Source organism: Brienomyrus brachyistius, chromosome 8 (genome assembly GCF_023856365.1).
Source record: "Brienomyrus brachyistius isolate T26 chromosome 8, BBRACH_0.4, whole genome shotgun sequence".
Classification (NCBI taxonomy): domain Eukaryota; kingdom Metazoa; phylum Chordata; class Actinopteri; order Osteoglossiformes; family Mormyridae; genus Brienomyrus; species Brienomyrus brachyistius.
The window spans coordinates 22,738,802-22,765,857 of NC_064540.1; the positions used below are offsets into that span (position 1 = coordinate 22,738,802).

Genomic DNA, 27,056 nt, shown 5'->3' on the forward strand with positions numbered 1-27,056 from the left:
TTCGTAAGGGGTTTACTTCGTCTGGTTCCTCACCCAGGACCTGTTTGCCTTGGGTGACCCTACCAGGGGCATAAAGCCCCAGACAACATAGCTCCTGAGATCACTGGAACACGCAAACCTCTCCACCACGATAAGGTGTCGGCTCCAGGAGAGGCCCAATCAGAATCAAAATCATAATCATTAGACTTTATTAATCCTGGAGGAAATTGCTCACATTGCGACTGGACAATCACATATAAACACGAAGACAATAACAAAACAATATAAGTACAAAAATAGGAATTAAGTGTAAAACAAATTACTGCACTGCTAAACATTCAAATAAATAAATTGCTTATTTTTTAAATAAAATAAGATAGAAAATCTCTGTACAGGAATCTAAAGTACCTTTGTCCAAAAGTTACAGGAAAAGTAAAAGTGTATATTGCACAGTAAAGTAAAAGTATATTGCACCAATATAATTATATTGCACATGTTTGTAAAACCGAGTTAGACTTCAAATTGTGGGAAATATCGAGGAATATTGCACCGAATCATGGATACGAGGAAATTACACTGTCTGTAGGTGCTAGAAAATTGTCATATCAGTGTTCGTCATTTGAGAAGGAGGATCAGAAATATGCCGTCGGAGAATATTACAGTGAGCCTGAACGAGTAGTCAATTTCATTACCAACCGACTGGAGAGTCCGGAACGTCTCCATGGTTACCGGGTGATGTTTGAAAAATGACGGCTTAAAAAAATAACGACTTTGGTTACGTCGAGATCACGAGAAAAATAAGTCGTGATCTCGAGATAACGAAAAGAAAAAAAAAGTTTATGCATGTCCTCTACAGACTTCGGATACGTAACTATTTTTCAACATGTGAGAGGTTTATGAAGGGCAACAACTCCAACCAGCATTTCAAATAAATTATTGTGTATCACATTAAATGTAATAAATGCAGTGTACAACAACAATCAGGTCTGTGAATTGGATTTGCATTTGTTTTGTACAATACAGCTTTATATGGCCAACTTGTGTAGCTTTAGTTGGCTATTGTGGAAATAAACAAAATCATGACTGCTTCATTTTTGGTTGAAATATGAACTGCACAGCACTCAGTTACAAACAAAACACATGTGGACAAAATTTGCAAATAATCATGTTCATTCATCTGCTCTGGCAAATACACAGGTTTAGACAGACAGGCAGCAATCCTGTCCCAAATGTGGTTTCCAAGACTTTCATGGCACCAATGGGTGACTTATTCTGGGAGGTCTGCATTTGTTCAGATGAAAAAAGTTTGTAGTCCCTATATATAGTCTACATGGTGTTAGTTTTCTAGAGCTGAAATTACTACATTAACCAAATTTAATTTTTAATCTACAAGAAATTAATAGAATGTACAAAACAATTATACTGCGTGATGGGTGTTAAATAAAAAATACACGATTTACAGAACCGAGGATCGGTGGTCCCGCGTCTTCCTGGAAACGGTTGCTAACAACAGATACAGCTGGCGAGTTTAACTCACGCTAAACTTCTTAATTGGATAGACAACTAACACTAAGGGAATCGCAAGCAAGGAAAACAGGAACGTGTTTGATTCTCACAGGTAATGCTGTTTAACTTGCTACTACGTTACATTTCGTTAAGATACATTTCTGTAGTTAACAGTATATACGGGTTTTCTATCGCCGAAGTTTGACTGGATGACAGCTAGTTTAGCTAGGAAAGATATATAATGAGGTTGATTAATAGTGCCATGATTCTCTTTTCATCTGATGCATAGCTGGCGACAGTGCTGGGTATGTTGCGTATTATCAAAGAGCGGCTGCTTGTGCAGGGAGCGCGTCAGTATTACGGGAGAAATGAGTGTCCGAAGTGCGCCGTTCGCGTCATGTCTAATACAGGAGGGGTGCCTCTGGTGCTAATGACAGATACCACAATGGAGAACAGAGAGACAACAGCCATGGTAGTTATAATTTAATAATACGAAGCGAAAGAAGGTTATTTTCTTAGAAATGACATACTGTTGCATTTATTTGAACTTGTATAGTTCAATTTTTAAATGTTCTCTGCTTTTCCACGCTTCTCTCAACTCAAAGAAGTTGATCGTTTTACCTGTTAATTCTGGAGCAATGTATCGCCCTTCAGTGAAGGTATAGTAAAGTACAATACGCCCCTGGACTTGATCTGTTAACCTTATAATGCGATACTGACCTTAACTATCTTGCTGTTTGCTGCCGATATTCAAGTAGGGCAGAAAAAAAGTACGTATATCATCCTAGGTTTTTACGCTGTTGTGCTAACGTCCAAATTGCTTCTCAGTAATAATTTCACCGCCATGCCGCGTGGAAGATCAGCAGTGAGCATCCACTCCGACAGCAGCGATGTCGACATCGATGGCGTTGGTATGTCTCGCCCTGTCACACTCCCCCTATTCCACGTGGCGTGCCGGTTATGGGCACTGACAGCGTCCGTATGTTGTGTGGTACAGCGGACTCTGAGATGGCCAAACTCCTCAGGCAGTTCCGGATCATGGAAGGAGATCGACAGGCGTATGGTGTTCAGGCGCAGGAGCTGATTCGGCGACAGCGGTGAGTGTCAACTGGGCCTCTGCTGCACAGCACTTATGGGTGACCCAACCAGCTCCTGCTAATTATTTATTACTTGCTGCCCATCTGTGTGTCTTGACTCTTTTCTGACTCTTTCCATGTGTGAGATGCAGGCTGGAGATCGAGAAGCTGCAGAAGGAGCAGCAGGATCTACAGCACAGCCTGCGTGCGTCGGAGAGTCTGTCCCAGCGGCAGAGAGATGTCGCTGCTGCACAGGCCATGCGCGGCCTGCTGGAACGCTGCGATGGGGTGGATGCACAGCTGGAGCAGGAGAGGCAGAGGCTTGCACAGATGGAGCAAGAGGTGCCCATATACAGAGCACAGAGTAAGGCAGAACAGATAAGCACAGGGTACAGAGCACAGAGAAAGTCAGAACAGCTGGCACACTAATATAGAGCACAAACAAAGACAGAACAGTGGCACACTGGTGCAGAGCACAGATATAGATAGAATAGATAGGCACACAAGCACAGAGCACAGGGAAAGACAGAACAGACAGGCATGCTGGTACAGAGCACAGAGAAAGACAGAGAGAACACATAGATTAACACAGTGCACAGATGATTTTTAAAGCACACATCTGTACACACAGGCAGACCATACATGTTTGTTCCCCTTTCATACTACACACATACATTTAAATATCATCTTTACGTAATAATGTACGAATGTCAGTATGATCATTTCCCTGCAATCCAAGTTAACAGCCACACTGGGTGTCTGGTGTTCTACCACGTTTTGACCATGGTTTCCTCTCATTCATTTATTAGTCATATGTTTTTATACAGTTTTGTATCAATATTTAAACCTGATGCATTTCCTCATGGTGAAGCTGATTTCAGTATATTATAAATAATGAGTCACATGGTCCTTTTGATGCTGTTTTGTTGGGGGGGGGGCATTGGGTAGATTGTCAGTACTGAGAGGCAGCTAACAGCTGTGAGGAGATCAGGGAACTCTGCAGATCCTCAGCTGAGATCAAAGGCATACCAGAAAGAGAAGGTCACACGGACCCTGGAGAACAAGCTGGACCGAGTGAGTCCCGCAAGAAGTACAACAGTGCAGTGATTGACAGAGGTCACCCGTGGCCAAAGGTCACGCCCCTGTGCACCTCATCCCCCATACAGGCCCTCGTCCGCTTCAATGAGCAGTTGGGCAAAAATACGCAGTTGAGAGCGGAGCTGGAGACCCTACGTGTGGAGCGAATCCGATTCCAACATCTGCAGCGCAAGCTGGACAAGGTCAGAGGTCACGCGGACACCTGCACGCAGCGGGATGGAGATGCATGTGGGTGCTCCAGGGGAGGCCTGAGCTCACAAGCTGTTTGCCTGTTTCAGGAGCTACAGGACATCCACAGGGACATAGGGGAGGTGATCAACCAGTCCACCAATGCCTATGATTCCAGGTAAAGTGCCACTGGCTGTCTGGGTGTGGCTGGTTCACACACACAAGGAAGAGCAAAGACCGCGTTCACACACAGGCCTGATTCCACTGCCCGCCCACTTCAGGGTGGAGGCACAGTCCAAGATGGTCATTCTGAAGGAGAAGGCGGTGAGGGATCTGACCCAGTACAGCGCAGAGATGAAGGAACTGGAGAGGAACATGGCCCACGAGCAGGACTTGAAGGTCTTCATGAGCACTAAGAGCAATGAGAGGAACATTCAGGAAGGAGGTCTGAGGCCTGGTCGTCGTCAAGGTAACCGGGCACAGATCTGTAAATGTGCAGCTGCTTTTGGGCCGTCAGTCATTCATACTGAGTTACCCTGCAGAGTCACTTCATCATCGGACCGCCTCCATTAGCTTGCAGAATCTGTATTTTGACAAATGCGGGAGTGCAGTACAGTAAAGGAGGATGGGTCAGGTGCAGATGAAAGTGGAAACTGTGCATCACACCCCCCCGCTCCCGCCCCGCAAACTCACAGGGTCAGAGCCACAGGAGCAAAGGCGGGCGGATTCAAGGGAGCTGACCATGGACTCTTTGGAGGAGATGTTCCTCAAGATCCACAGTGTGACAGGAGAGGAGGATCTGGAGCTATTGGTTACCAAGTTTATCCAGGGTGAATATGAACACACACACACAGATTTGCAAAGAAATACACAGAGATACTACTACTGTAACAAAAGATTGTGAGGGGATATCCATAGTTTCCTTATTTCTTTGAATGTGTAAGTTTTTCATCAGTTATCGAAGCAGATGCTCGGTTAATTAGTGAAGCACCATTGTTTTGCTCTTGTCTTCTGTGGTGTGTTTATTGTAAGATAACAATCTAAGATTAAGGTTAAACCTGATCACAGTTGAAGGGCTTGTAGCTAATACTGAAATGGCTGAGGTCCACTGTTAGTTAGTAACACGCATGTCTTCTGTACGGATGCTCAGTGGAGGACCGCAACTTTGCCCTCTTCAATTACATCAACGAGCAAAACAATGAGGTGGAAGCTCTGCAGGACCAGATCGGCCAGGTCAGTCAGCCACCTCATCGTTATTTGCTTGCTCAGCCAGTGGGTGGCATGGCAGTTAAGGGTGTGAGTCCCAGAAGGGGCCACCCACTTATGCATTGCAGGGCTATTAAGCCAGCAGAGTAAATGAATAAATCCTGACAGTTACGTGCTGTCATTGCTGTGTCAGGTTCAGCGGGAGATGGAGGAGTTTCAGGCAGAGGGGCGGGCGCAGGAAGCGAAGCGACACAGCCGCCTGAGGGACTTCGAGGCAAAGCTGCGTGAAGCAGAGTCGCAAGCACAGGCCTTCGAGAGCCAGGCCACGGCAGCCAGCAAGATTCTGGACCAGCTCAAGACAGGTACACACACCTGAGACAGCATACAAGCTTTGTATTAACCCTGATTACATCTGATTGGATAATTATCCTGTCAATCATTTATGTCAGCGTGTGTCGTGTGCTATAGGGGTGTGCCATCTCTTCCATGAGCTTAACTGCGACCGTTCAGTGATCGAGGACATGCTGGACTCCTCTGCCGGGATCACGGACAACAACATCATGAACTACTTGACTATGGTGGAACAGAAGACCAATGAGCTCCTCACCATTCAGGCCTTCCTCAGCTCCAAGGTAGTCTCACAGCCCCTGGCATTATTCTCCCGAGTCACCAGCCCCCCCCCCCACGTTTGTCTGTTCTGTCTCTTGCCATGTGGGTGTCTCACACAGGACATCGATAACGAATATGATGCAAAAGATGTGGCTCAGATCCTGCTGGGTCAGGGTCCAGACATGCCATCCCAGAACGTGCTGGTCCAACCGCCAGGTTCTGGGTAGGTCTAATTTCCATTCCAGCCTGTCTCCTAAGTGGTGCCTGACATGTCTACTAAAGTCCCTAAAGACAAATAATCTTTCACATTCTACTCACCTGTCCAGCATAGAACCCCTTCCAGGATGTCTGTAAGAGTGTCTTTTATATTTGGGGTTGCCAGGGATGGTTATGACACAGAAGAATCCCTCTTGACTGACGAAGACGAACGACCTCTGACCCGCCAAGAGCTCCGCCAGCGAATCATGAAGGGAGTGAGTGCTTGACATTTGTACACATGCACAATCCAAGCATACACTCACCACCTTTGGTGCAGCTGTAAATGTGTCTGCTACAGAAAAATTCACAGCGAAAGGAAGTTGCTTAGTAAGGGCATATGTGCTCAGAACAAAAAACACAATGTAATATTAGAACATATGAACATTAAGAGTAACACGACAAAAACTAACAAGAATTTCCTCCGTTGTCCAAAAATTCATTGGTGCCTTGTTGCACGACTAGATGAACACCGCTTCAGTTCCCAAACCTCTTCTAAGGGGTACCCCAGCCAGTCCATGTATTTCTTACATTTCACATCATCTCAATTAATTAACCAATTTAATTAATGAAAGAAATTCAGTGAGCTATTTATTAGCTATACGAGGTGTGGTATGGGTCGAAAAATACATGGGTATATTGGAGTGTTGTTGCAAGCAAATACTGGAGTCATTCTAGGACAGATTTTGAAATGCTTTTACAGACATAATACAGTTTTTCACCAACATGAAGATCATTTGATCATCATTTTCTGAGACGTTTGCACAATGCTGTGTGTCACATTATTACGCAGCTCATCTCTGTTTTCCTGCTCATTAGGTGTGTGTATGTCTCCCTCTCAGGCAATATGATATACATGATATGACACATGGCCTGCAATACAAAACAGTTATGCAAAGATTGTTATATATGATTTGATTCAGCTTTAAATACAACATAGATTAACTTGGTAAATAGTGAAGTGTGCTACCTTTGAAGTAAAAACGTGTATTAATATGCAGTAATAGTGACGTGATTGGTGCATTGATTTGTGACTGCTTTATTGATTTTTGGCTAAGCACTTTCTAAGTTTGAACCACATTTCTTAATACTTCTTAATCAATTCAGTAACTTGCTGTTACTTGAATTGGCAAAGTATACGTCGCAAGTTCAGTTCTTCTACCATGTATCTACCAGAGATAAGTACCATGTAGGACCACATCAAAGTCTCCACCATCCAGCATGAGATGTTCTGCCCACAGGTCCTGAGGAAGGACAGGGGCATCCGTTTGGCCGTAGGGAAGGAATCCAGATCCTCGAGGATCGACTTGGTGTCCAGCAGTCACCTGCGGTTTCAAGAAGCTGATGTTACCATCTCGCCCCCTCCTTGCTGAGAGCACGATTTTCCCTCCCCATGAACCCACCGCGGAGTACACCCAGGCCCCCAGAGTCGTACCATCCCAGAGCAGGTCCAGGAGACCAGAAGGCTTCATTGCCATCTGTCCATTAATCATTAATCTATTACTTTTGGCAACTGTCACATTGGATGATTACAGAAAGGAGGTTTGCATTTGATTCATCAGACGTTTACTGAAATGAGAAAAAGAGAGGTTCCATTAGCTCATCAACGTTTGTTTAGCAACCCAAGGTCAAAACAGACAAATAATACAGCTGAGCTTTGGGCCAATCAGAACACAGTGTGGTAGTTATGTGTCCAAATGTGGACCCACCGTTGTTGTCATGGTGAGAGCACAGTTCACAATGTGAGCCACACACTTCCCAAGTGTCCTTTATAAAATAAATAGACATGGCTGCACATATGGTGCAGTACTACTTCACAACACTAGGGGGAAATATAATCCTTGTGTGAACTAAACCTGTAGTATTCAATAGAATGTTCAATAGATAGATAGATAGATAGATAGATAGATAGATAGATAGATAGATAGATAGATAGATAGATAGATAGATAGATAGATAGATAGATAGATAGATAGATAGATAGATAGATAGATAGATAGATAGATAGATAGATAGATAGATAGATAGATAGATAGATAGATAGATAGATAATTACAACAATTAAAGTGTCGAATACAAATGGTGCGTTTCTTGTTATTTCAGCTTGTCTTTAAGACAGATTTTTAATGCATATCTTAATAAACATACATTCATGTCCTGCAAGTAAAAAATAAACAAAGAAGGAAAGTCACACTAACACTATAGCATTTTTGCCTCTGTGGGTTTGAGTGTGACTCTGTGTCATACCCGGCTCGTACGACGCCACGCCCCCTGATTATCCACGCGTGCTTCCCCGATCGTACCCAGCTGTGTCTGATTATGTTAGCCCAGTCTTGTGTATTTCAGTCCGTGTCTTGCCTTGGTTCCCTGTCCATCATTGATGTTGTCAATGTCCATACGCGTAGTCTCTCCCATTCAACCCTGTGCCCTAATAAACCCCGTTGTTCCCCGAATTCCGCTTACCTGCTTGCTCTTTGCTTGATCACCCTGCCCGACGATCACCCGCTTTGGCACCGATCCTGACACTGTGTGCTTGGAGTTTGACTTTTTTCCCCAGTTCCTACAGCTTCTTCTTGCTGTTAGATCAAACCTGCCTGTAGTATGAGAGCATGTGAGTTTACATGCACTGCGACGGGCTGCCCTGCGATGGGCTGTGCTGTGACGGGCTGCCCTGTGACGAGCTGCCCTGTGACGGGCTGTGCTGTGACAGGCTGCCCTGTGACGGGCTGTGCTGTGACGGGCTGTGCTGTGACGGGCTGTGCTGTGACAGGCTGCCCTGTGACAGGCTGTGCTGTGACGGGCTGTGCTGTGACGGGCTGTGCTGTGACGAGCTGCCCTGTGACGGGCTGTGCTGTGACAGGCTGCCCTGTGACGGGCTGTGCTGTGACGGGCTGTGCTGTGACGAGCTGCCCTGTGACGGGCTGTGCTGTGACGGGCTGTGCTGTGACGAGCTGTGCTGTGACGGGCTGTGCTGTGACAGGCTGCCCTGCGACAGGATGCCCTGTGACGGGCTGCGCTGCGACGGGCTGTGCTGTGACGAGCTGCCCTGTGACAGGCTGCACTGCGACGGGCTGCCCTGCGACAGGATGCCCTGTGACAGGCTGCGCTGCGACGGGCTGGCACCCCATACGGGGTGAATCTATGCTGGGGGCTTTGGGCCTATGCTGCCTGGGAGAGGCTCCAGGACTCCTAGCAGCTATGTCCTAATAAGGGGAATTAACACAGGAAGTACAGGCCAGTTAGATTTGTGATGGAACAATAGGACAATGACCTTTCCAGTGTGTCACTATTCAGGGGTGCTGTCACAGGGTTGTCCAATTCTGCTATATTTATACCACCCTTTGTATGCTGCTGTGTATATTGTTTACATATAAATTGCGCAACGTATATAGACCATCATGCCTAGCTCCCTGTTTTACGCTCTCTTATGTTTTGCACTTAAAGCACTGTGAAGAACCTCCCTTTATCGCTTGCTCCTCTTTGCATGTTGCACTGTGGTCCTGGGGGAATTTTGTTTTGTGCTACTGAACACCTGTATACGGATGGGATTACAATAAGCCCACTTGACTTGAGGTCCCATGAGTGTGAGCAAATGGCACGGATCCCTGTAGAAATGCCATATGCGTACCTACCTGTTTCAGGCACTAGATGAAAGGTTACGCCCAACCTGGCCAGCTCTAGCTAACATGATGATGGATCTGAGGTGTCACTTTCTTCCTCGTTCTGCAACACATCACCATCTACACCTTACAAAGCTCACTTCAAATACCTGCTAGTTTCAGTTTGCCATACCACTGTAGGGTCACCTTAACAGGGCTCCACGATTTGATCAACCATACTGGGAAAAAACTACCAGATCACAAAGCACCAGCTGCTATCTTAAATGTCAATTTTCTTGTGTGATTAATTCAGATTTCATTAGTAGGTAAGCAGTGTACAAACTTATGCCTGAAAATTGGACTCGGTGCATCCACACCTGCAAACCATTAAGAAGCCACAATATGACACTGCAGACATTGCGGGATGTTCTTCTACTTCTGCTCTACAGAAGGCCATTTCCTTCCTGTCCTGAACGGACTGGCTTCCGGAACATTCCGGTTCCACTCGTCAGTCACCTCTCGAGCAGTTCCGGGGCGGACAGTGATCTTCAGAGGCAGCCCAGCCCTGCTCAAGGTGACCCAAAGCATCCTGCAGATCCTCTCATCCCTACCCTCCTATCAAATTAACAACCATCAGTCCAGCAGCATCTGCATCTCAGACTGCAGGCTGAGCCTCAGAACTTAATTTTGGTTTAAATGAAGACCATGATTCTAAATCAGGATGTTTGTGTGTATTTTTCCAATTATAGCAGACAAGAACAAAGTAACCACAGGACGAAGCCCATACGAAACCAATCAGTGCTGAATAGTGGATGGTGTCTGTTTCACTGCGAAATACTCTATTAAAATACAGACTACTGGAAAGGGACAGATAGTCCATATATTATATGTACTTACAACCTTTGACAAATGTTGTTAAGAATTGTGTACATAGATGAAATATCTTTTATAACTGTGAAACAGAACAAAAAAGTGCTAGAAATCTTTTGCATATTTAGGGTCCATATATTACAAGAAAAAACAATAAATGTGGTACAAGAAGATTTAAATTTAAGTTGAATCTGTTAATACAGACTAACAGAATTAACCTAAAAAATCAAATAGGTATATGAATATATGTCTGGGTGCGTGTATACCTACTCATATGTGGTGCATCCTGGTGTTTCTAGGTGTGTATTACTATATTCTTTTGAAAACACCCTCATTCAAAGTACACACACATAAACAATAGGGAGTGTAGCTTCTCAGTTCATGCTTAACCAAACCGGCCTTTCTCTGTGATTATAAATATGGTCTAAGACAGAAAACGAGGGGGGAGGGAGCCGCTGAGAGAGAGGGAGTGTGCTGGGGGGTGGATGCCTTTGAAATTCGACCCTTATTCCACCACCCACCCCCCCACACTCTGCCCGATCCTCTCTGCGCATGGCCCTGCTCCGTTGCCATGGAGACCCCCCCCCCCCTTAATCACAGCAGAATCTCATTTCCTCAGCTTGACGGCACCATGTCGCCCACGGAGGCTGTCTGAGCCATTCAGCTCACAGCCAGGCGGGTGCAGAGCTGGCCCCTTCGTCCTGGTGCCTCCCCACCGCCGGCCGGCCCCCTCCCGCTAACCTTTTACCCCTGTTGTTGTCGTCCTCTGTCTCACTGTCCATTTTGTCCCCTGTCCAACACCACCCGATGTTCTCCCCACTTCTCCTCTCCCTGTCTCTCTCTCTCTCCCTCCACCCACTGCACTCCACGTTACCCGCCCCACTGTCGATTTTGCCGTCCTACATTGTATTGGCTGCACACGTCTCTCTCTACACATCTACAAAATGATTAACGGAGAAAATCACTCTGGATCAGCCTCCTTCCCTTCTCTTATCTCACTCGGACAGTGTCACCCCTGCCCTCTGGCCAATTTTTCTCCCAGTCTGCTCTCCTCTCGCTCCAACCCTCAACAGCTTTTGTCTAATCATGATACTTTCAGCCTTATTTTGCACCCCTCTTCCCACACACACACACACACACACACACACTCGCTTTAACCATAAAGGAAACCTTTACCCAGCTAATGAGGCAGCTGTTAAGAACAGCGAAGTGAGAGGCGGAGTTGCACCGGTACCGAAAATCTGATTTCAGTGCCGCAACCTGCGTTTTCCCTCAGGGAATTTTTTTTCTCTTTTGCAGGGGATGTGGTTTGGTCATGAAGGATAGGGTTACATAGTACAATGTAAAGTTTTAAAATTCAAAGCAAAATTATGGACAGTACATAGAATGCCAAGGCGGTTTGTGAATGAGGCCATAACACCTTTCAGGTTAGTACTGCCTCTTTAAACACTCTTTGTTGAAAATATAGGATGTGAAGAAATGGATTTTAATAGCAATCAATAAGACTTCAGTTAACTGTACATGTGTTTGGTGTTTTTCTCTGCCTCTCTCTCCAGCAGTCTCTGTGTTTGTACAGGCACTGTGCCTGGTATTTTCCAGCCACGGCTGTGGTTCCAGACTGCAGCCTCCTCCTTACAGCCACACACACACACACACACACACATATACACACATGCTGGTGGCCTGTTGCTAGGAAACCTCACTCATGGGCAGGCAGGTTGAGTCTGGCCAATCAGGGCAATCTGTTTACTTTCAAACAGGTAAGAGGAAAGGAGGAGTCAAGCTTCCCATTCACTTAAAGTAAGCGCTAGTTAAGCCCACCCCAAATTTTTTCAAATTACCCTATACTGAGTCCTCCTTGATATGCTAGGCGACATGCAGTTTCCCTTTTGCAAAAGGACAAAAATACGCCCATAAAATATAGCCAATTCTACAAGAAAGAAAAACTCGGTGACCAAAGAAATAAGAAGTATATTCCAACACCATCACACATGACATCGATGGTCAGCTTTATGCATATAGCAATACACCACTGAACCACTAGATGGCACTAATAGCAACGCCACTGTAGTTTGAGGCACGAGAAGCGGGAGCCTCTGTTGCTAGGCAATATACTGCAGCAATCAATTTACATTCCTCTCCTGCCGCCTTCCTCTGGCTTTCATGTATGTTCTTGTTGGTACTAGAGTTTCGCATTCAATGATGGTTTTGCTCTTGGCGGAGTTGTGGTGGTGGTGGGGGGGCTGGATGGTGGTCAGAACAGGGTCTTCAGTGTCGATCGGATTGTGCGTGTTTGATGGGCATGGAGGAGGATCAGAGTGAGGTGACTGACATTATCGTACCTTGGTGTGCAGGTCAGCCCAGTGACACACTACCCAAAGACAGAAAACTCATCCTCTACAAACATGGCTGCCCTGTATCTCTTTGCACATATAATGAAGCCTTTGATCCTATACACAGTTATGTGGCTGGCAATGCGGCTGAGGGAGGCTATCTATCTATCTATCTATCTATCTATCTATCTATCTATCTATCTATCTATCATCTATCTATCTATCTATCTATCTATCATCTATCTATCTATCTATCTATCTATCTATCTATCATCTATCTATCTATCTATCTATCTATCTATCTATCTATCTATCTATCTATCTATCTATCTATCTACTCTTTGCATGTCTTAACCTGACACTGGTCTTCAGTCATCTCAGTGAGATTGCCAAGGTCATTTCCTGTTTTCCTTGATCTTTCCCTTTTCACTCTGTTCCCAACTTTTCCCGGAATGTCGGGCTGTTTTAGGTTTAGTCCTTTCTCTGAGGCACGGCCCTGCCGTGCCCCCACCTCGCTGGCCCATGTCTGCAGTTCGTTAATACAAACGATTATAAAAAAAAAGGCAGTGGATGGCTTGAGATGATTAAGATTATTGATGTGTGAACATTTCCCTTAACTTCCTGGATTTGGACTATTCAGGACTGTCCTGGGGCGGTGGGTCGGAGAATGTCTGAGAATGTTGGGGTTCCATTCCGAATGAATACATCTGTGGAAGAAAAAAAGACAAAAAGAAAGAAACCACAGGGGATTAAACAGTCACCCGGTCGCTGTGTGGAACTCCAGAAACAGGTGAGGCTGGGAGATGTTTGGGAGAACCTGGGATTGTTAGGAGGTGAGCTTGCAGACTCCAGCCCTCCTTCCCTCCTTCTGCTGATCCCTTTCGTTGCCCCCCCCCCATGCCCAGATGCTCCCTCCGTCCCTCCCCCACCCTGGAGCCTCTCCACCACATGGGTTGCTATGCAGATGGCTCTTTGTTGACTCGTGACAATAGGACCCGGGGTCACTGTGACCTCCCTTTGACAATCTCCTTCACCTTGTGCCTCCTTCTCTCTGAGCTCCTCCGCACCGACGCACCCTCCACCTCTTGCCACCTGGTCCTCCCCATGCGAGAAAGACCGCGTCATGTGGTGGCGTGCCTCCCTAACAGCCACGCAAAGACTTGCCCGGCACGTGTTCACGTCCGCACTCTGGTGTGTATCAGTGACACCATGTGACTTACAAATGCTTCTGGGGGATGGGGAATTTTAAATGAAGTGTGGAAAGTTAAAGTGACAATAATTTATCAGTTTCAGTGCAGTAGCCTGGAAGTTTAAATACAGTAACACAATGACTAACGTGAGTATTCTTTTCAGCTGTGTTTTTTGCTTAGAATCTTTCTGATTTCCATAACCCCTGATCCAGTGCATGGCTTTCCTGGGCCAGGAGGCTATACTAAGAAGCACAGGGCGTGAGGTAGGGTACCATGGTCCATCACAGGCCACCACAAACATACATTAATGCACACCTAACTCATTAGAAACAATCAACTTAGACCACATGTCTTTACATTGAAAGAGAAAACCAGACTACCTGGAGGAAACGCACAAAAACATGCAAACTCTACATGTAGTATGTAGCCACCATTTTTGTACTGCCCCCAAATATAAAACATATACTTTATTTAACGGCTATAACTAGAAATGACTATGTCCAGACTTTTGTGTTTGACTTAAACATGATCAAAGCTTCAGAACTTTGATCTCTTTCTGCTGTATTCTTCCATTCATTCGAAAGCCACCGCAGCTAAGCCGTGTAAAGTATCTCAAAATTCCCACTTTATGGAGCTGAAACAACAACCAATCACAACCAGCCTACAAGTAAAGGAAGGCCACTGACATATGAGCTGCGGCATCAGTGAGGTCATCTGGACTTGTAGCCAATGGGAGGGCTTTGTCACAAGTACAGGTAGGTGGAAGCGTTTTGTGGGTGGGCAGTGTGGAGAAGAGGCTGTAGACTGATGGGCATTACTGGAAATTTCCACAGAGGAGGTTTTGTAGGGTGGGGTGGGGTAGGGAGGAGAGATTGTTAGCAGGCTGGGGAAGGAGGGCTGATGAAGTCTTTCTTCATAGCACCACCTTCTCTCTCTCTTTCTGTGAATCTCAAGGAAGGGGCCACAGAGGGGTGGGGGGGCAATTGCATATTCAGGAAATAACACCAATAGCATGCTGGAGACGTGTCAAGTTACCAAAATGAGCCGCCTCCCTCTGCTGGGACATGGCTGGTCTCCTCTTGTGAGTGGCCCTGCTGCCTGCTTCTCATGGAGTTACCGCTCTCTGCATTACGTACCACTCTCCGCTACAGTCAGGAGCAAAACATGTGGCCTTACAAACCATTTCTACTGCATTTTCTGTGGGTGCTGTTGAATCAAAGAAACTCGGAGACTGAGCTACACTTGGGATTGATGGAGAGGGAGATCACACCTCCTGTGGCTCTCCTGTTAGGAGCTCCGCAGGGGTTGTAAGTGGAGTACAACAGTGCAGTGACTCAACGCACTGGGGAATGTCGTAACAAGGGTATCGGAGACCAAAGGGGAAACAGCACAAAACCTTTTACATCCACACTCTTTCTTTCAGAGGGATCCCTACTAATTTCTGGATAACTATTTTATTTAAAGGGGCAAGTGAGGCTTTAAATGTCACCCATTACATATAACCAGGTATTCATAGCATTATTATATTGGTGTTTTTTTTTTTATATTTCCATACAGGTTGTGATTTTTAAAAACTTGCATACAGTGGATGAGTCAGACAAAAAGAGAAGCTATCGAAAAGTAACCATTGTTCCTTGCACTCCTTTACCATACATTTGCAGTAGGTGAGGCCTGATTGCATGTTTCCGGACCCTGATTTTCTCTACTGTGTTTGCAGGGCATCTTGGGATTGCCTCAGGGGGTATGTGGCACTCTACCATCTGGAACGAAAGAACCTAGTCAAACTAGACTGCCCGTTTTTTTCAATAACTGTGACCCTTCACCTTCTAATCCTGACCTCTGACCCTCGTCACCCACTCTAGCTCTTACATTCCTCAGGTCAGGTTGAGTGATTTGCGTTCCCCTTATTTCCTGGTTAAACTCCAGGTTGTTCCTTCAGTGGTGGTCCCCTCAATTACAGTTTAGCAGTCTGGCAGTCAGTATTTGCAAGCATATCATTTAATTTAGACGGGAATGACCACTGGAATATATACAATGACTTTGAACATTAGTGCAAATAGAGTATTATTTTTTCAATCTTCTATACTTCTTGCTGCAAAACATCCATTCAATCTCAGTTCATAGAAGGGCGAGTGCCATAGTAAAGTCATCCATTAGTGGTGCTGTTAAATTAGCTACCTTTATGAATGAAACTGTATAATACACAGCCGACATTTAAAGATAACTAGGAGCATGTCTCATCATATTCTGATACGCTCATGGCACTTCTGGCTGCCAGAGTCTCCCGTGGGAACTGTTCCCATCAGGTTCCTCCAGCTGCTTGTGCTTTTTTTGGTTTATGGCTGGATCATCTCCGCAGGCCTCGTGGTGTTTTTCCACCACCAAGCCATCCATGCAGAGCTGGTCTCTGTCTACCACAACATGGGACAGCAGGACTCGGAGAGCAGGGCTGCGAAAGGTCGTATATGGAAAGCACTGTTACCCCATTCGCAGTAAATGCACACAGAGGCCTTCGTAACTAAATCCTTCTTATGGCATTTTTTTGGTTTTTCAGATCTGCCAGAAAAGTGATTTTTTTTTAGGTTCATTTACAGTAACTTCACTGGGTAAAATATACAATCGCTATAAAAGTATTCAGATTTTATGAATGCAATATATTGTGCGAGTAGTTTGGAAACAACTGAAACCTCAGAAAATGTCACCCAAATCACATGCTGGAGTGGTGTTGCCGTTTTTTTGCCAGTTCGCTTTGGCAGACTTACTCAAGTTGATTAAACGCTGGACGGAAAACGTTTTGGTCTATGCAGTTTTTCCAGAAATTCTCAACAGGACGCAGAGATTCATTTTCTAATTTATTACTTAAGCCACTCCATATATTTGCTATCCCTTTCAGTTTATCGTCATGCTGAAAAGTGAATTGTCATCCCAGTCTTTTAAATGTTTAGCAAACACAGTCAGGTTTTCCTGTAGCATCTTCCTGTTCTTCACTCTGTCCATCTTTCCTTGACTCCTCATATTCCCAGCTCCCGCTACAGGGAAGCATACCTTATACTGTACGTGATGCAGCCTCCAGCACGCTGGCTGTAGGGATGTGTCAGCTAGGTGATGTGCTGCTTTGGGTCTCCGCCAGCAGTAATATTTCTTATTTATGTCCAGGGGTGTTGCAGGGCATGGATACCCTGGCAGATTCAGGGGGGGGGGGGCGGCAGCACTATATAGGGGGTCCTGAATAATAAAAATTGTTCAGTATACCTCCACATAGCAAATTCTATCTACTGTGGTGGACCCATCCCTCGAGGGGGCCCAAGGTGACATTTTGTCAGGGAGCTAAAAATTTTTAGGTATTCCTGTGTTTAGGCCATAAACTTCTACTGTAGTGTCATCTAAGCCATAACACTGCACTCCACATTTTTCCTGAATTGTGGTGTTGCACCTCTGGTCTTTTTTCCAGTGTAGGTTTCCTTTCTGTATTTATTACATATTTATCATACTGTTTATTATAGCAGAATTCACTGCCTTACACTTCACTGCAAGTTATAGTCTGACTGTAAACGTTACTTGTGGCAAATAAAACTCTCGAACGCTAGCTGTTACGTTTATGCAAACTTCATGCAGGCTTGTAGAGCATTTATTTTTTTTTATTTATTACAAATGGTCTTCTTCTTGACTCCCCTACTTCTAATAGTCAGATTAGTTCTGTGAAGTGTTGCAGATATTGCTGACATGGTACGTTTTCTCTCATTTTGGCTGCAGCTTTTTCATGACGTCCCTCAGTGTGGAGAGACAGCCTGGTGTGGCAACATGGCAAAAACAACAGAGTGACTAAAGAACGGGAGTCAATATGTGTGGGATTCTGAAACTATGCACAATGAAGTGCTGGAGAAAAGGGCTGAATACTTAAGTCACTGTGTTTATCCACAGTTACATTTACAGTGAAGACAGCGTTACAGTGTCTCTGCTCCCTCCCACTCTCTCCCTACTCAACCCCCACCTCCTCCTATTAAAGAATCCACCAGCAGGCAGTTTTTGGAAAGGTTCCAGTAACCATGGAAACCAGTAAAGGTAGACGGCTCTCCAGAATAAGGGGGGAACGACAGGAAATGACTTCACAAAGACACCCTCATCTTTGCTTTGCTCTCATTTTTCAGCTAAAGCGGGAGAGTAATGCTTGAACTACTTGCCAGTGTTTTTTATCTGACCACCAGACATCTGGCAGAGCAGACACACTGCAAACTCTAGATTACAACTGCTGGTTCCTGTCCTGTTCGCATGGACCTCATCGACAAAGAGAAAGGCCATTGTACACACATATCAGGATATGGTTCTTTCGCAGGCCTGTGCTCAAGCAGACTTAAATGTAAACTGGCAGACAAATTTAAAGGGTACATTTTTTCATCCTACCAGATAAACTTGAAATAAAGTACAAAATGCCTCACTGTAGTCATCAAATGCTATATGCCAACAGAGGGGCCATGTCTAGCCTTATAAAGAGGACACAGATATGTCTGAAATTCTATTTAACTCAATTGTACTTGTAGGATTTTCACTACATCACTACAAGTCCTGTACAATATCCCTGCTCAAAGCACCACACACTGGCATGGAAAAACTCCCTAGAAGAAGAAAGCAGTCCATCCATCCATCCATCCATTCATTTTCTGCAACTACTTGTCCTATTTAGGGTTGGTGGGGGGGGGGTCTGGAGTCTATTCTAGAGGCTACAGATGCACAAAGCAGGGAACAACCTAGGATGGGGTGCCAACCCATCCATCACAGGGCACACTCACATACACACCTATGGGCAATGTGGTAACTCCAATTAACCTAATGGGGGGAAACCAGTGTACCCAGAGGAAACCCCACAATGACCAAGGGAGAACATTCAAACTCCATACACATGGAATCCCGGTGGAGACTCAAACCCAGGTCCCAGAGGTGTGGGAGAGCAGCAGTAACCACTGCACCACCATGCCATCCCAGCAAAAGAAGTTAAATGAACATAATGACAAAATCCTAATTTGTATGGTGCAAATTTCAAGATTCGAGTCTAACGGAGGAGGCCAGGCAGGTGATAGTAGGCAGGTTGAGAGGTGGTACAGCAGCAGGGCAGGCAGGAGAGACCATAATCCCAGTTCATCCATATGATACACTTGACTTAATTGCTTCTCAGTCCTGCCTCTGCCACATTGTATGGTAGACATAGAAAGATCATACTGTCATCCTACCCTCTGCATCCATGGTTGCTGTGTGACCCAGCAACTGGGGACAGAGTATCTACTCAGCACAAATGTCATACACGTGCTGGGTTTTTAAGAAGCAAATTTAGATACTCTAGTCTCAACACTACTGCACCTCACAATTACACGCATTATTTGTGACGTGTTTGAGCACAGGATTTCACTAGGCCCAGGACAGTCACACCTGGGCAGTGGGCACACGGTTTTTGTACCTCAAAACACTTAAGACATAGTTAATGGGACAAATGGCTGCTAAATGACACACAACAGAATGATGAGTAGAAACAAAACATAAGTGAACAAAACAAAAACTAAACACATTTCACTTCTAGCCACTAAAAGAAACCAAAAGGCTAAACAAAGTTTCTGTCTGTGGCTTTCCCTCCCTCTCAGTCCAGCTGGTTCATTTATAACACTGCAAACCCACTTAGTTCGACGAGAGGCAGATGGTCATTAACATTTGAGAGCACACTGCATGGTTTTGAAAGCAATTAGACGACGTCATCAGAGAAAATGCTGCCCGTGCCTCTGGTCTGACCCACCAATACTTGCAATCATTCTTGTTTAAACAAAAATTACTACATGAAATATTAACGTCTAGAAATATATATATAGAGTAGCAATGTAAAGGATCAATAACTATATTACACTGACAAACATAAATAACAAGTTTAAATCTAGTTATTCTTGTAGTTTATAAATTAGCATAAAGTGTACCTAATTCATAGGGCCATTTGTGTTAAACGGGTTTACATTCATATTCTGCACACATCCAATTCATATAAAAATGTTTTTAATAAACTAGAATTGTTTATTCATACAACTTTGATGGGTGTAGGCCAACTGTTCTGCCAACAAGGCATTATCAACTGACTGATTCAGGATTGCTGGGAAAGGGTTTTTCCTGTCTCACATGTAGATTCTATTATAGTGGACTCAAGGACTTCAGCAAAATAAAACCAGTATAATTTCATAAACATGTAAAAATGTAAGTTGCTTTACAAAGCAATGCATTATATGCATTCTTCTTGAGTAATTTTATGATAGTGAACAAGACTGGAAGGCCATGTAATAAGACTACTGTTTCTGAGTGCCATACCTGGGTTTCAATACTCTCTCAAAATAAACCCACAATGGGGAAATACAAGTAACCGCAACAAGAACGTTTACCGGAAATGAAAGACAGGGGAAACCCTTCTGCCATGACACTACACTGAACATCAGGCTGATCCAGTCCACAGAACTGAGATCCACTCCTGGTCTTACAGCCAAGTTGGCTGGAACAATGGTTTGGGCTTGGCAATGAGCAGGACAGGAGCCCACACCATCTGTGATTACTAAGAAGGCCATTGTTGCTAAATTTGGTGCATGAGAGGGTAGATCGGTTCCAAACAGAGAGACCGTCAAACCTGGAATTGACTACTGAAAATCACTGCCCCCTACTGGAAGCCTACTTGAAGTACATCCATGTGGAGACAAAAAAACTGTCCCATGGTTTTACATGAAAGTTTGCTTTTGATTTTAAGCCACTTTTTAAAAAGAATCCATGGTCAGCAACTCATGTGTCTAATACAGAGATGGGGACAGAGGCAGTTCTCGCCATATATGGTTCAAAGTAAATAAAGTCTAGCAGGAGGAACTGAGATAAGTCACAGCTCTGACAGAGGACTTCCTGAATGTGTATGGTAACTTTCCAAGTTCATGCACAGGTAGACCACAAGTAAAACAAATTAGCTAACCCATAACAAGGTTTAATGTTTTAATTTTGAGAAAGAACCGAAAAGCTAAAAACAAAAATTAAAGTTGAGGAAGATAATCCAGCATTTTTAGTTGTGTCCAGGGGGGGGTAGGGGATGAAGAGATTAGGCCTTGCAGAGGGTCGGTCTGCATTGTGCTGAATGGAGCAGCTGCATACTCAGACCCATCTGCAACACAATAGCCTGTAAAGAACATGCGAAAGAAACAGTGGCTATAAACAAAGAGGCTGGAGCGAGCTTGCTGTGTGCATCAACTCAGCGGCAGCTTGCCAGCCACGCACACGTGTGCGCATGTGCACACACGCACGCGCCCATACACGCACGGGCAGATAAACGGTCAACGTAAGAACCGCGCAGTCTCCGCCGATGTGCCGCTCACAGTTACGCTACGAACCAGGCTTAAAACTATTTCCTACTCTTTCATTCAAAAGTACAGAATTCCAGTTAATTATTTACAGAAAAAAGTAAAGAGAATATTGCAGGCTTCGTTTTATGTTGGCCTTTAATTAGCTTAAGAATACTTCGTTTCTCATTATAAGCAAACATATTGACAGTATAACTAAATATTTTTAAATGATGAAGTTGCAACAATGAAGCTGTCACTAAACTGAGTGAACACCGTACTTCCAATTCAGCGCAGGCAAGCGGGTTTTTGCCAAATAATGCTCAGTGCTGGCCACATCAAGAAGTGGTGTTTTAAAGATTTGGCCCTTAGGTCTTAACTAGTAACTTGGTACACTACTGTTCAATCTACTTTACATTTACATTAATGATTTCTATAAAACTGATTAACCATGCACACGGCTGTTTTTGTCATATGCATTCTTGACATGAAGGGTTCTTAAAAATGCATTAAAAAAAAAGAAAAGAAATTGTCTCTGCACATCATTATTTTGAGGTGTACTTAACTGAACCACAAAGTCCTTGTGATTGTCAGGTAGCACGCAGGTTAAAAACGTGTTTAAGAACAGTGACACTTTAATGATACAGAACCTGGTAAAATATACAGTTCGATAAAAGTGCATTTAGTATCAACACACCAGCTGATTCACAACATACTATTAATAATAAAAGCATGGTCATATTTCAAAACTGAGAAGCTCTACCTTCCGCATGGCATACTTCTGTTATGTGGCACTCCCCAAAACTACACAATCTGCATTATTAAGGCGAGCATAAACTGCAAATCATTTAAGCCTCATAGCTCTTTTGAATTCAAGCATGTTAAGTTTTCTGCCACATGAAGCTCCGCTTTATAAAAGTGTTAAATGGAGAAAGGTATTTAAAAAGCGAAACCCACTTCAACAGTAGAGCATAAAAAGTTGCTCTTGAAGTTTATTCTTTTTTTTGCAACTGACTTAAGGTCGGTCAAAGTCCGCTAGCCGCCCTGATACGGCATTCATTTAATGTGATGGGTGAAGAACAAAAATACATTTAACTGGTCACATCATTTCCCGTCCCCGGCTAAACCTAAGGGAGGAGGGCGTTCCAGGTTATCTTAAGGGGCGGGGCTTAATAAATAGTTCCGAAGGACTGTAACTCGACCCCAAGGTGTAATTCGACACCACCTACTCTCGTTAGCGTGGCGCAAGAAACAAAGGATAAGAAAACGGTCATTTTAATTTACATTTTGAAAATGTGTTTAGAAGCAAAAATCCCAAACATCACAGGTTCTGAGACTCGTAGAGCCTAGGAGTTCCGTTATGCAGATTTATCGGTAGTTTGTCCGTTGTTTATAATTGTAGAAAGACATTTCATACGACTTTTCATACCTTTCACACCTTTTCAGGACAAAAAATGGTATACATGGTGTAAGACATACATTCACCTGCAAAATTTTATCAGTCTCAGCACACCTTTATCCGGTGTGCTGGCCATTGTACAACGTTACGTTTACGATGCTAACGCTGGTACTCCGAAGCCGATGTTTCAGAGAAATAAACATCTCTACTACATTTATTTGACAATATTTAAGTCTCTTCAAAATGCATATATGGTTGTAATATATTGTATTTGATTTTTTAATCTTTTACTTCGACTGAAAGACGTGGTTAGCACATCCAGCCAATAGAAACGAGAGTTCTCGTCCTAGGGTGGAGACTGCATGTAGGCGGGAGTAATTTGAGAAAATCGACAGCGGCTTCCACCAATAGGAAAGCCAGAAAAGTGTTTAGTTTCGCCACCCGGTCCAATCGCGCACAACCTCGACCTGCTCTCTTTGAAGCGGCTGCCGTTCAACTCCCAGGTTGAGGCTGATTTGCCCTCACTCCTCTTCTTGCCTCCAAATCAGCTACTCCTCATACAGCTAAACGGCGGCTGCAGCTGCAGTAACGGAAATAGCTAAACGTAATTTTATTTTTTCTGTCTCGGGCGCTTTTCCAATCGGAACCAAGGATGTCGGACACCGTAGTTGATACGACCACTGCTGCCGAGGTCTCACCTAAGGTAAAACCAATTAGTCTTAATATCCACTCGGCAGTACCGGTGGCACGCTTTTTCCATATTTTTTGATGTGGAAAATGTGTAACTATCCACCTTAATTAATAAATATATTGGTCAGCGGTCAATAAATCAATTGAACACGATAATTGGGTAACAGGATTTTTGCGACGATTCTGCAATCCCTGCCCAATAATCTAATAAGGTCTTGTTGATACAGCTAGCAGTATGCTGTTAGTCCGTTTTGCGCCATGCGGACTGAATCGGAGGGGGAAAGTACCGGTGTGTCACTCGACAGCGTTGCCGTTAGGTAGCGCTGCTAAGGACGGGCGATCGGTAGGAGGTCGTTAGGCATCGCTGCGTATAAACTGCCGCATTCTGTCCGTTTCCTCGTTCGTACGATAGAAACGGCGGCGATCTTGTTAGCGGCTTGCGGTCCGGTATGTGACTAACTGTCAGTCGTTTGGGGGATGAGAGAAAACGGCGGGAAACCCGCTGTCTCGTAGTCTCCGGCACGCGCCGCCTCGCCGCTGCTTCCGTTTTTTCTCTCTCTCTCTGGCGCGCGCCCCTCACGGCCACGTTTTCTTTTGTCTCCCGTCGAGCGCGCGCCGCGAGATGGTGGATGGCAAATGCGATTATATACGACGAATTCCCACGCGTTTAACAAATTCTTATATTAAATATACCTTAACCACTGCTTTGCACATTCCGTGAAACCTGTTTAGATGGCGTGCGGTCGGTTCCATTTGCCGACCAGGTGATTTTTTTTTTAGTGTGTGACTATTTTCCACCAGTGAAGAGGAAATGAGAATTTCCGCTACTTACTCGAATAAATAACACCGCGGATAGTGCGGCCCTAATTTGCGTTGAGGAGGAGGGGGTCCTGAGCATGGCATTAAAAATCTGTATTCGGTATTGTAATGGGTAAAGCTGGTTTTTTTATACTCTCCGCCCACTATTCGTTGAATGGCTGTTTTGTTTTAGTCCGCATGTTCGGAAAGAGGTGATGGTGGAAACATTGGCTGCTCAATATTTCCAAACAAGCTTTGGTTGCCGTAGCTCGCTTAACTGGCCTTTTACGTAATCCAAGCAAAAGCCAACTTGTCCCCCCCCCTCCTTCCTCTGCCGGCACTCAGGAGCTGAAGGAGAAGAAAGAAGTTGCCGAGGAGGTGGAGGAAGCGGAGAAGGAGAACGGCAGCGAAGAAACACCTGCCAATGGAGCAGTATGTATGGCCGCGTCCCCCTTGTAGGCCTCGGGGTCTTTGTCTGCGGAGCTCTCATAGCGCAGGTGTTTGGCCAACCCCTCCCCCTACTCCTCCTTCCAGCTCTTTGTTTGGTTTGTGAGATGCCACAGATGTGAGTCGAAGAGAGCACTAAGCTGGCCCTGTATTTATTCCATCTGGTTAATTGAACAAGAATGACGTGACCTTACCAGCAGACCCCAGTCAGTAGTGTTTGCCCCGCACCCCCCAGACAACTCATTTCTGCGTGCACAGAGCCTAACAAGAACTAAATGGATGTTTTTCTAAAAAAATTTAGAAGACAAATGGTGCTGACCATGATGAGGAAGTCCCTGAGGAGGAGGATGAAGAGGAGGAAGGCAAGTGTTCTTAGTGTTCTAATTGCAAGGTTTGATTGTGTTTTTCCTTCTTTTAGTGTCTTACTGTTGAACATCTATTTTGGTCTTAGGAGAGGGAGAGGAGGGTGAGGATGGGGAGGAAGGAGCAGAGGGGGAAGCAGACGAACATCCTGTAAAACGCCCAGCCGACGAGGAGGTGGGTGAACCCAAATACCTGTGTTTCTGCTTTACTTCACACCTAAGTGTGGTTATGCTGGGTGGAGGCATTACAAGAATTTTGCCATTAACTTGTGTTTTTTTTTCTTCAACCCAGGAAAAAGTTGAAACGAAAAAGCAGAAGACAGAAAATGGCAGCTCCACAGAAGCCGAAGTGAAAGCTTAATGTCTCAGTTCACCTTCTCCAGTAGCTCTGTCTGCATGGTCATCTTGACCCAGTAGAGTTTGTGCTTTCATATACAAATAATTTTCCTCCCCAGATATCATATTTGCACTGGAGTCCTGAAACATCACAGCCCTTTTTGTTAAATGTTATTTATTGGTCACTGATGGCCAGTTTTAATTACTGCTGCAAAATGGGGGGGCACTCACGAAAAAGGTGCTTTTTCTTTCTACTTATGATACAGTTGTGAAGCACATTTTCTACTTTGTTACGTGACCAGCCGATGCTCCTCAAAGCAGCTGTGCCCTTCACAAGGTTTCTGACGTTTATGGTGGCCTCTCAAAATTCACCTAAGACCAAAGATAAGTTTTAAGAAGGGGGTAATGGACAGTTGTTACCTTTTGTGTGGTTAAATAGTATGTGCTGCTAGTAGTTAAATCTGTCTGGCTGGTCTGTAGTACAACAGCAGATGGCACGAAAGATTCAGGGGTCCTTACTGTATGTGATGAGGTCGTTAGGCCCACTGAGATAACAAACTCTTGCAGTGTTTATTAACCCCTCTTAAATCTTAAGGATTTGGTCCCTGTTCTGTTTTGTTAAGATTTCCTTTGTACTCTGTACAGATTTTTTCTTTCGTCTTTTTGTTTTAACCTGGATAACCTGGTTCCTGGGTTCACAAGAGTTCATCCACCGCTGTGCTGGGTTTCCTTGCTTATCCTCTGAATCGATTTTTTTTTTTTTTTTAACTCTTTTTGGTTGCTTTGACCACTGCTTTGTATATTCTGGTTCTGGATTATAAATAAATCAGTCTTTTTATTTGTGTGTCAAATTTATTACCTATACTTTGGTCATGTGATGAGATCTCGGTACAACTATCCTTTCATGTTCCCATTGAGGAGTTGCTTGTAGCAAAGTTTGGGCTAGTGCAAAAGTAAAAGCAGTCTATTTTCAGGAACAGGACAGAATGATTATAGTGACTGGCAGTTTGATGTTTCATCCCAAAAGAGTGAAGCATGTTGTGCTTTATAGGGGAATGTTATTTGTTTCATTCAGATAATTCGTCTGTTAAGACTGATACTCCTAGATTTAGCCTCTACCGAAAATCGAGATCTGCTAATACTGCCCTCTAATGGCAAGTTATAAAACTACCTTTTTCATAAAGCTCAAACCGTACTGAATAGCCACAGAATGCTTTCCTTATTAGGCAATTAAACGTTCTTGACAACAACCCAAAATCATACAATCTAAGACTGCTGTAGTACCGGAACTTTCCTAATGTCTACTGCAGTCTCTGCATAATGTTATCTAAACAGAATATTTTCTGGAACACTCATAAAATGGCTTCAGTGGTGGGAATGTTTTTGTCCTAGATTATCTCACAGCTACTGGCTTCCATCTGGGAATATATCTACTTGGCTTTTTGTCTTAGGAGAAAAAGTGCATGAGAGATACAAAATTTTTGGAATTGCAGAAAATGAGCATGCTGGTAAAGAAGGAAAACCTCTTTAATGTTAAAGGAAACGATATTTAATGAGATGATTAACCACATTTAAACTCCAGAGCCCCAAGGTATAACTCAAGAGTTGTCTGTATTTTGGACAACAAATCCAAACATCCATTACCCAAAGTAACTCTGACTACCATTTACAGGGGAATTTTTTTCTGTTTATGATAAACGTTCCTGAAGTTGTGCGTGCAGCGGTATGGTGGCACCTGAAGCTCCAGCGTATTGGTGCAGTGAGTTAGCATGTGCTGTAGTGATCAATCTGGTGGAAA

The 27,056-nt window shown here is 44.3% G+C and overlaps 2 protein-coding genes and 2 long non-coding RNA genes across 6 annotated transcripts; 3 read left to right on the forward strand and 1 right to left on the reverse strand.

Moving 5' to 3' along the window:
• Nucleotides 1-1,329: 1,329 nt before the first annotated feature.
• Nucleotides 1,330-8,350, forward strand: odad1 (outer dynein arm docking complex subunit 1). 3 transcript variants are annotated; one of them, XM_049024127.1, is made up of 15 exons: nt 1,330-1,957; nt 2,314-2,396; nt 2,483-2,582; nt 2,714-2,903; nt 3,510-3,635; nt 3,728-3,841; nt 3,938-4,005; nt 4,109-4,296; nt 4,523-4,657; nt 4,978-5,060; nt 5,227-5,395; nt 5,502-5,665; nt 5,762-5,865; nt 6,025-6,115; nt 7,139-8,350. In XM_049024127.1, the coding sequence occupies exons 2-15, from the start codon at nt 2,330-2,332 to the stop codon at nt 7,268-7,270; spliced, it is 1,731 nt and encodes a 576-aa protein (XP_048880084.1). In that variant the 5' UTR covers nt 1,330-1,957; nt 2,314-2,329; the 3' UTR covers nt 7,271-8,350. The 3 variants fall into 3 exon arrangements, with proteins under 3 accessions (XP_048880084.1, XP_048880083.1, XP_048880085.1); XM_049024126.1 differs by having other exon boundaries at nt 1,331-1,597; XM_049024128.1 differs by lacking the exon at nt 1,330-1,957 and having other exon boundaries at nt 1,980-2,396.
• LOC125748202 (uncharacterized) lies at nt 6,530-11,192 on the reverse strand. The gene is made up of 3 exons (XR_007399488.1): nt 11,108-11,192; nt 7,333-7,466; nt 6,530-7,222 (listed from the first exon to the last, which is right to left on the reverse strand). It is a non-coding gene; the product is annotated as an uncharacterized LOC125748202 (long non-coding RNA).
• A 2,541-nt stretch (nt 11,193-13,733) lies between these two features.
• Nucleotides 13,734-15,643, forward strand: LOC125747901 (uncharacterized). Its single transcript, XR_007399395.1, has 4 exons — nt 13,734-13,890; nt 14,053-14,152; nt 14,474-14,644; nt 15,607-15,643. It is a non-coding gene; the product is annotated as an uncharacterized LOC125747901 (long non-coding RNA).
• A 7,434-nt stretch (nt 15,644-23,077) lies between these two features.
• si:ch211-222l21.1 (prothymosin alpha) lies at nt 23,078-26,096 on the forward strand. The gene is made up of 5 exons (XM_049023438.1): nt 23,078-23,328; nt 24,459-24,545; nt 24,862-24,922; nt 25,012-25,097; nt 25,215-26,096. The coding sequence occupies exons 1-5, from the start codon at nt 23,278-23,280 to the stop codon at nt 25,281-25,283; spliced, it is 354 nt and encodes a 117-aa protein (XP_048879395.1). The 5' UTR covers nt 23,078-23,277; the 3' UTR covers nt 25,284-26,096.
• The last annotated feature ends 960 nt before the right edge of the window (nt 26,097-27,056 follow it).

Excerpts from the sequence above, each read along its gene's own strand:
- odad1 (XM_049024127.1), top strand. The coding sequence starts at position 2,330 with ATGCCGCGTGGAAGATCAGCAGTGAGCATCCACTCCGACAGCAGCGAT. Across the intron at positions 2,583-2,713 it reads GAGCTGATTCGGCGACAGCG|GCTGGAGATCGAGAAGCTGC; the intron begins GTGAGTGTCAAC and ends TGTGAGATGCAG. Across the intron at positions 5,666-5,761 it reads AGGCCTTCCTCAGCTCCAAG|GACATCGATAACGAATATGA; the intron begins GTAGTCTCACAG and ends TGTCTCACACAG.
- si:ch211-222l21.1 (XM_049023438.1), top strand. The coding sequence starts at position 23,278 with ATGTCGGACACCGTAGTTGATACGACCACTGCTGCCGAGGTCTCACCT. Across the intron at positions 23,329-24,458 it reads CTGCCGAGGTCTCACCTAAG|GAGCTGAAGGAGAAGAAAGA; the intron begins GTAAAACCAATT and ends GCCGGCACTCAG. Across the intron at positions 24,923-25,011 it reads GGAGGATGAAGAGGAGGAAG|GAGAGGGAGAGGAGGGTGAG; the intron begins GCAAGTGTTCTT and ends TTTTGGTCTTAG.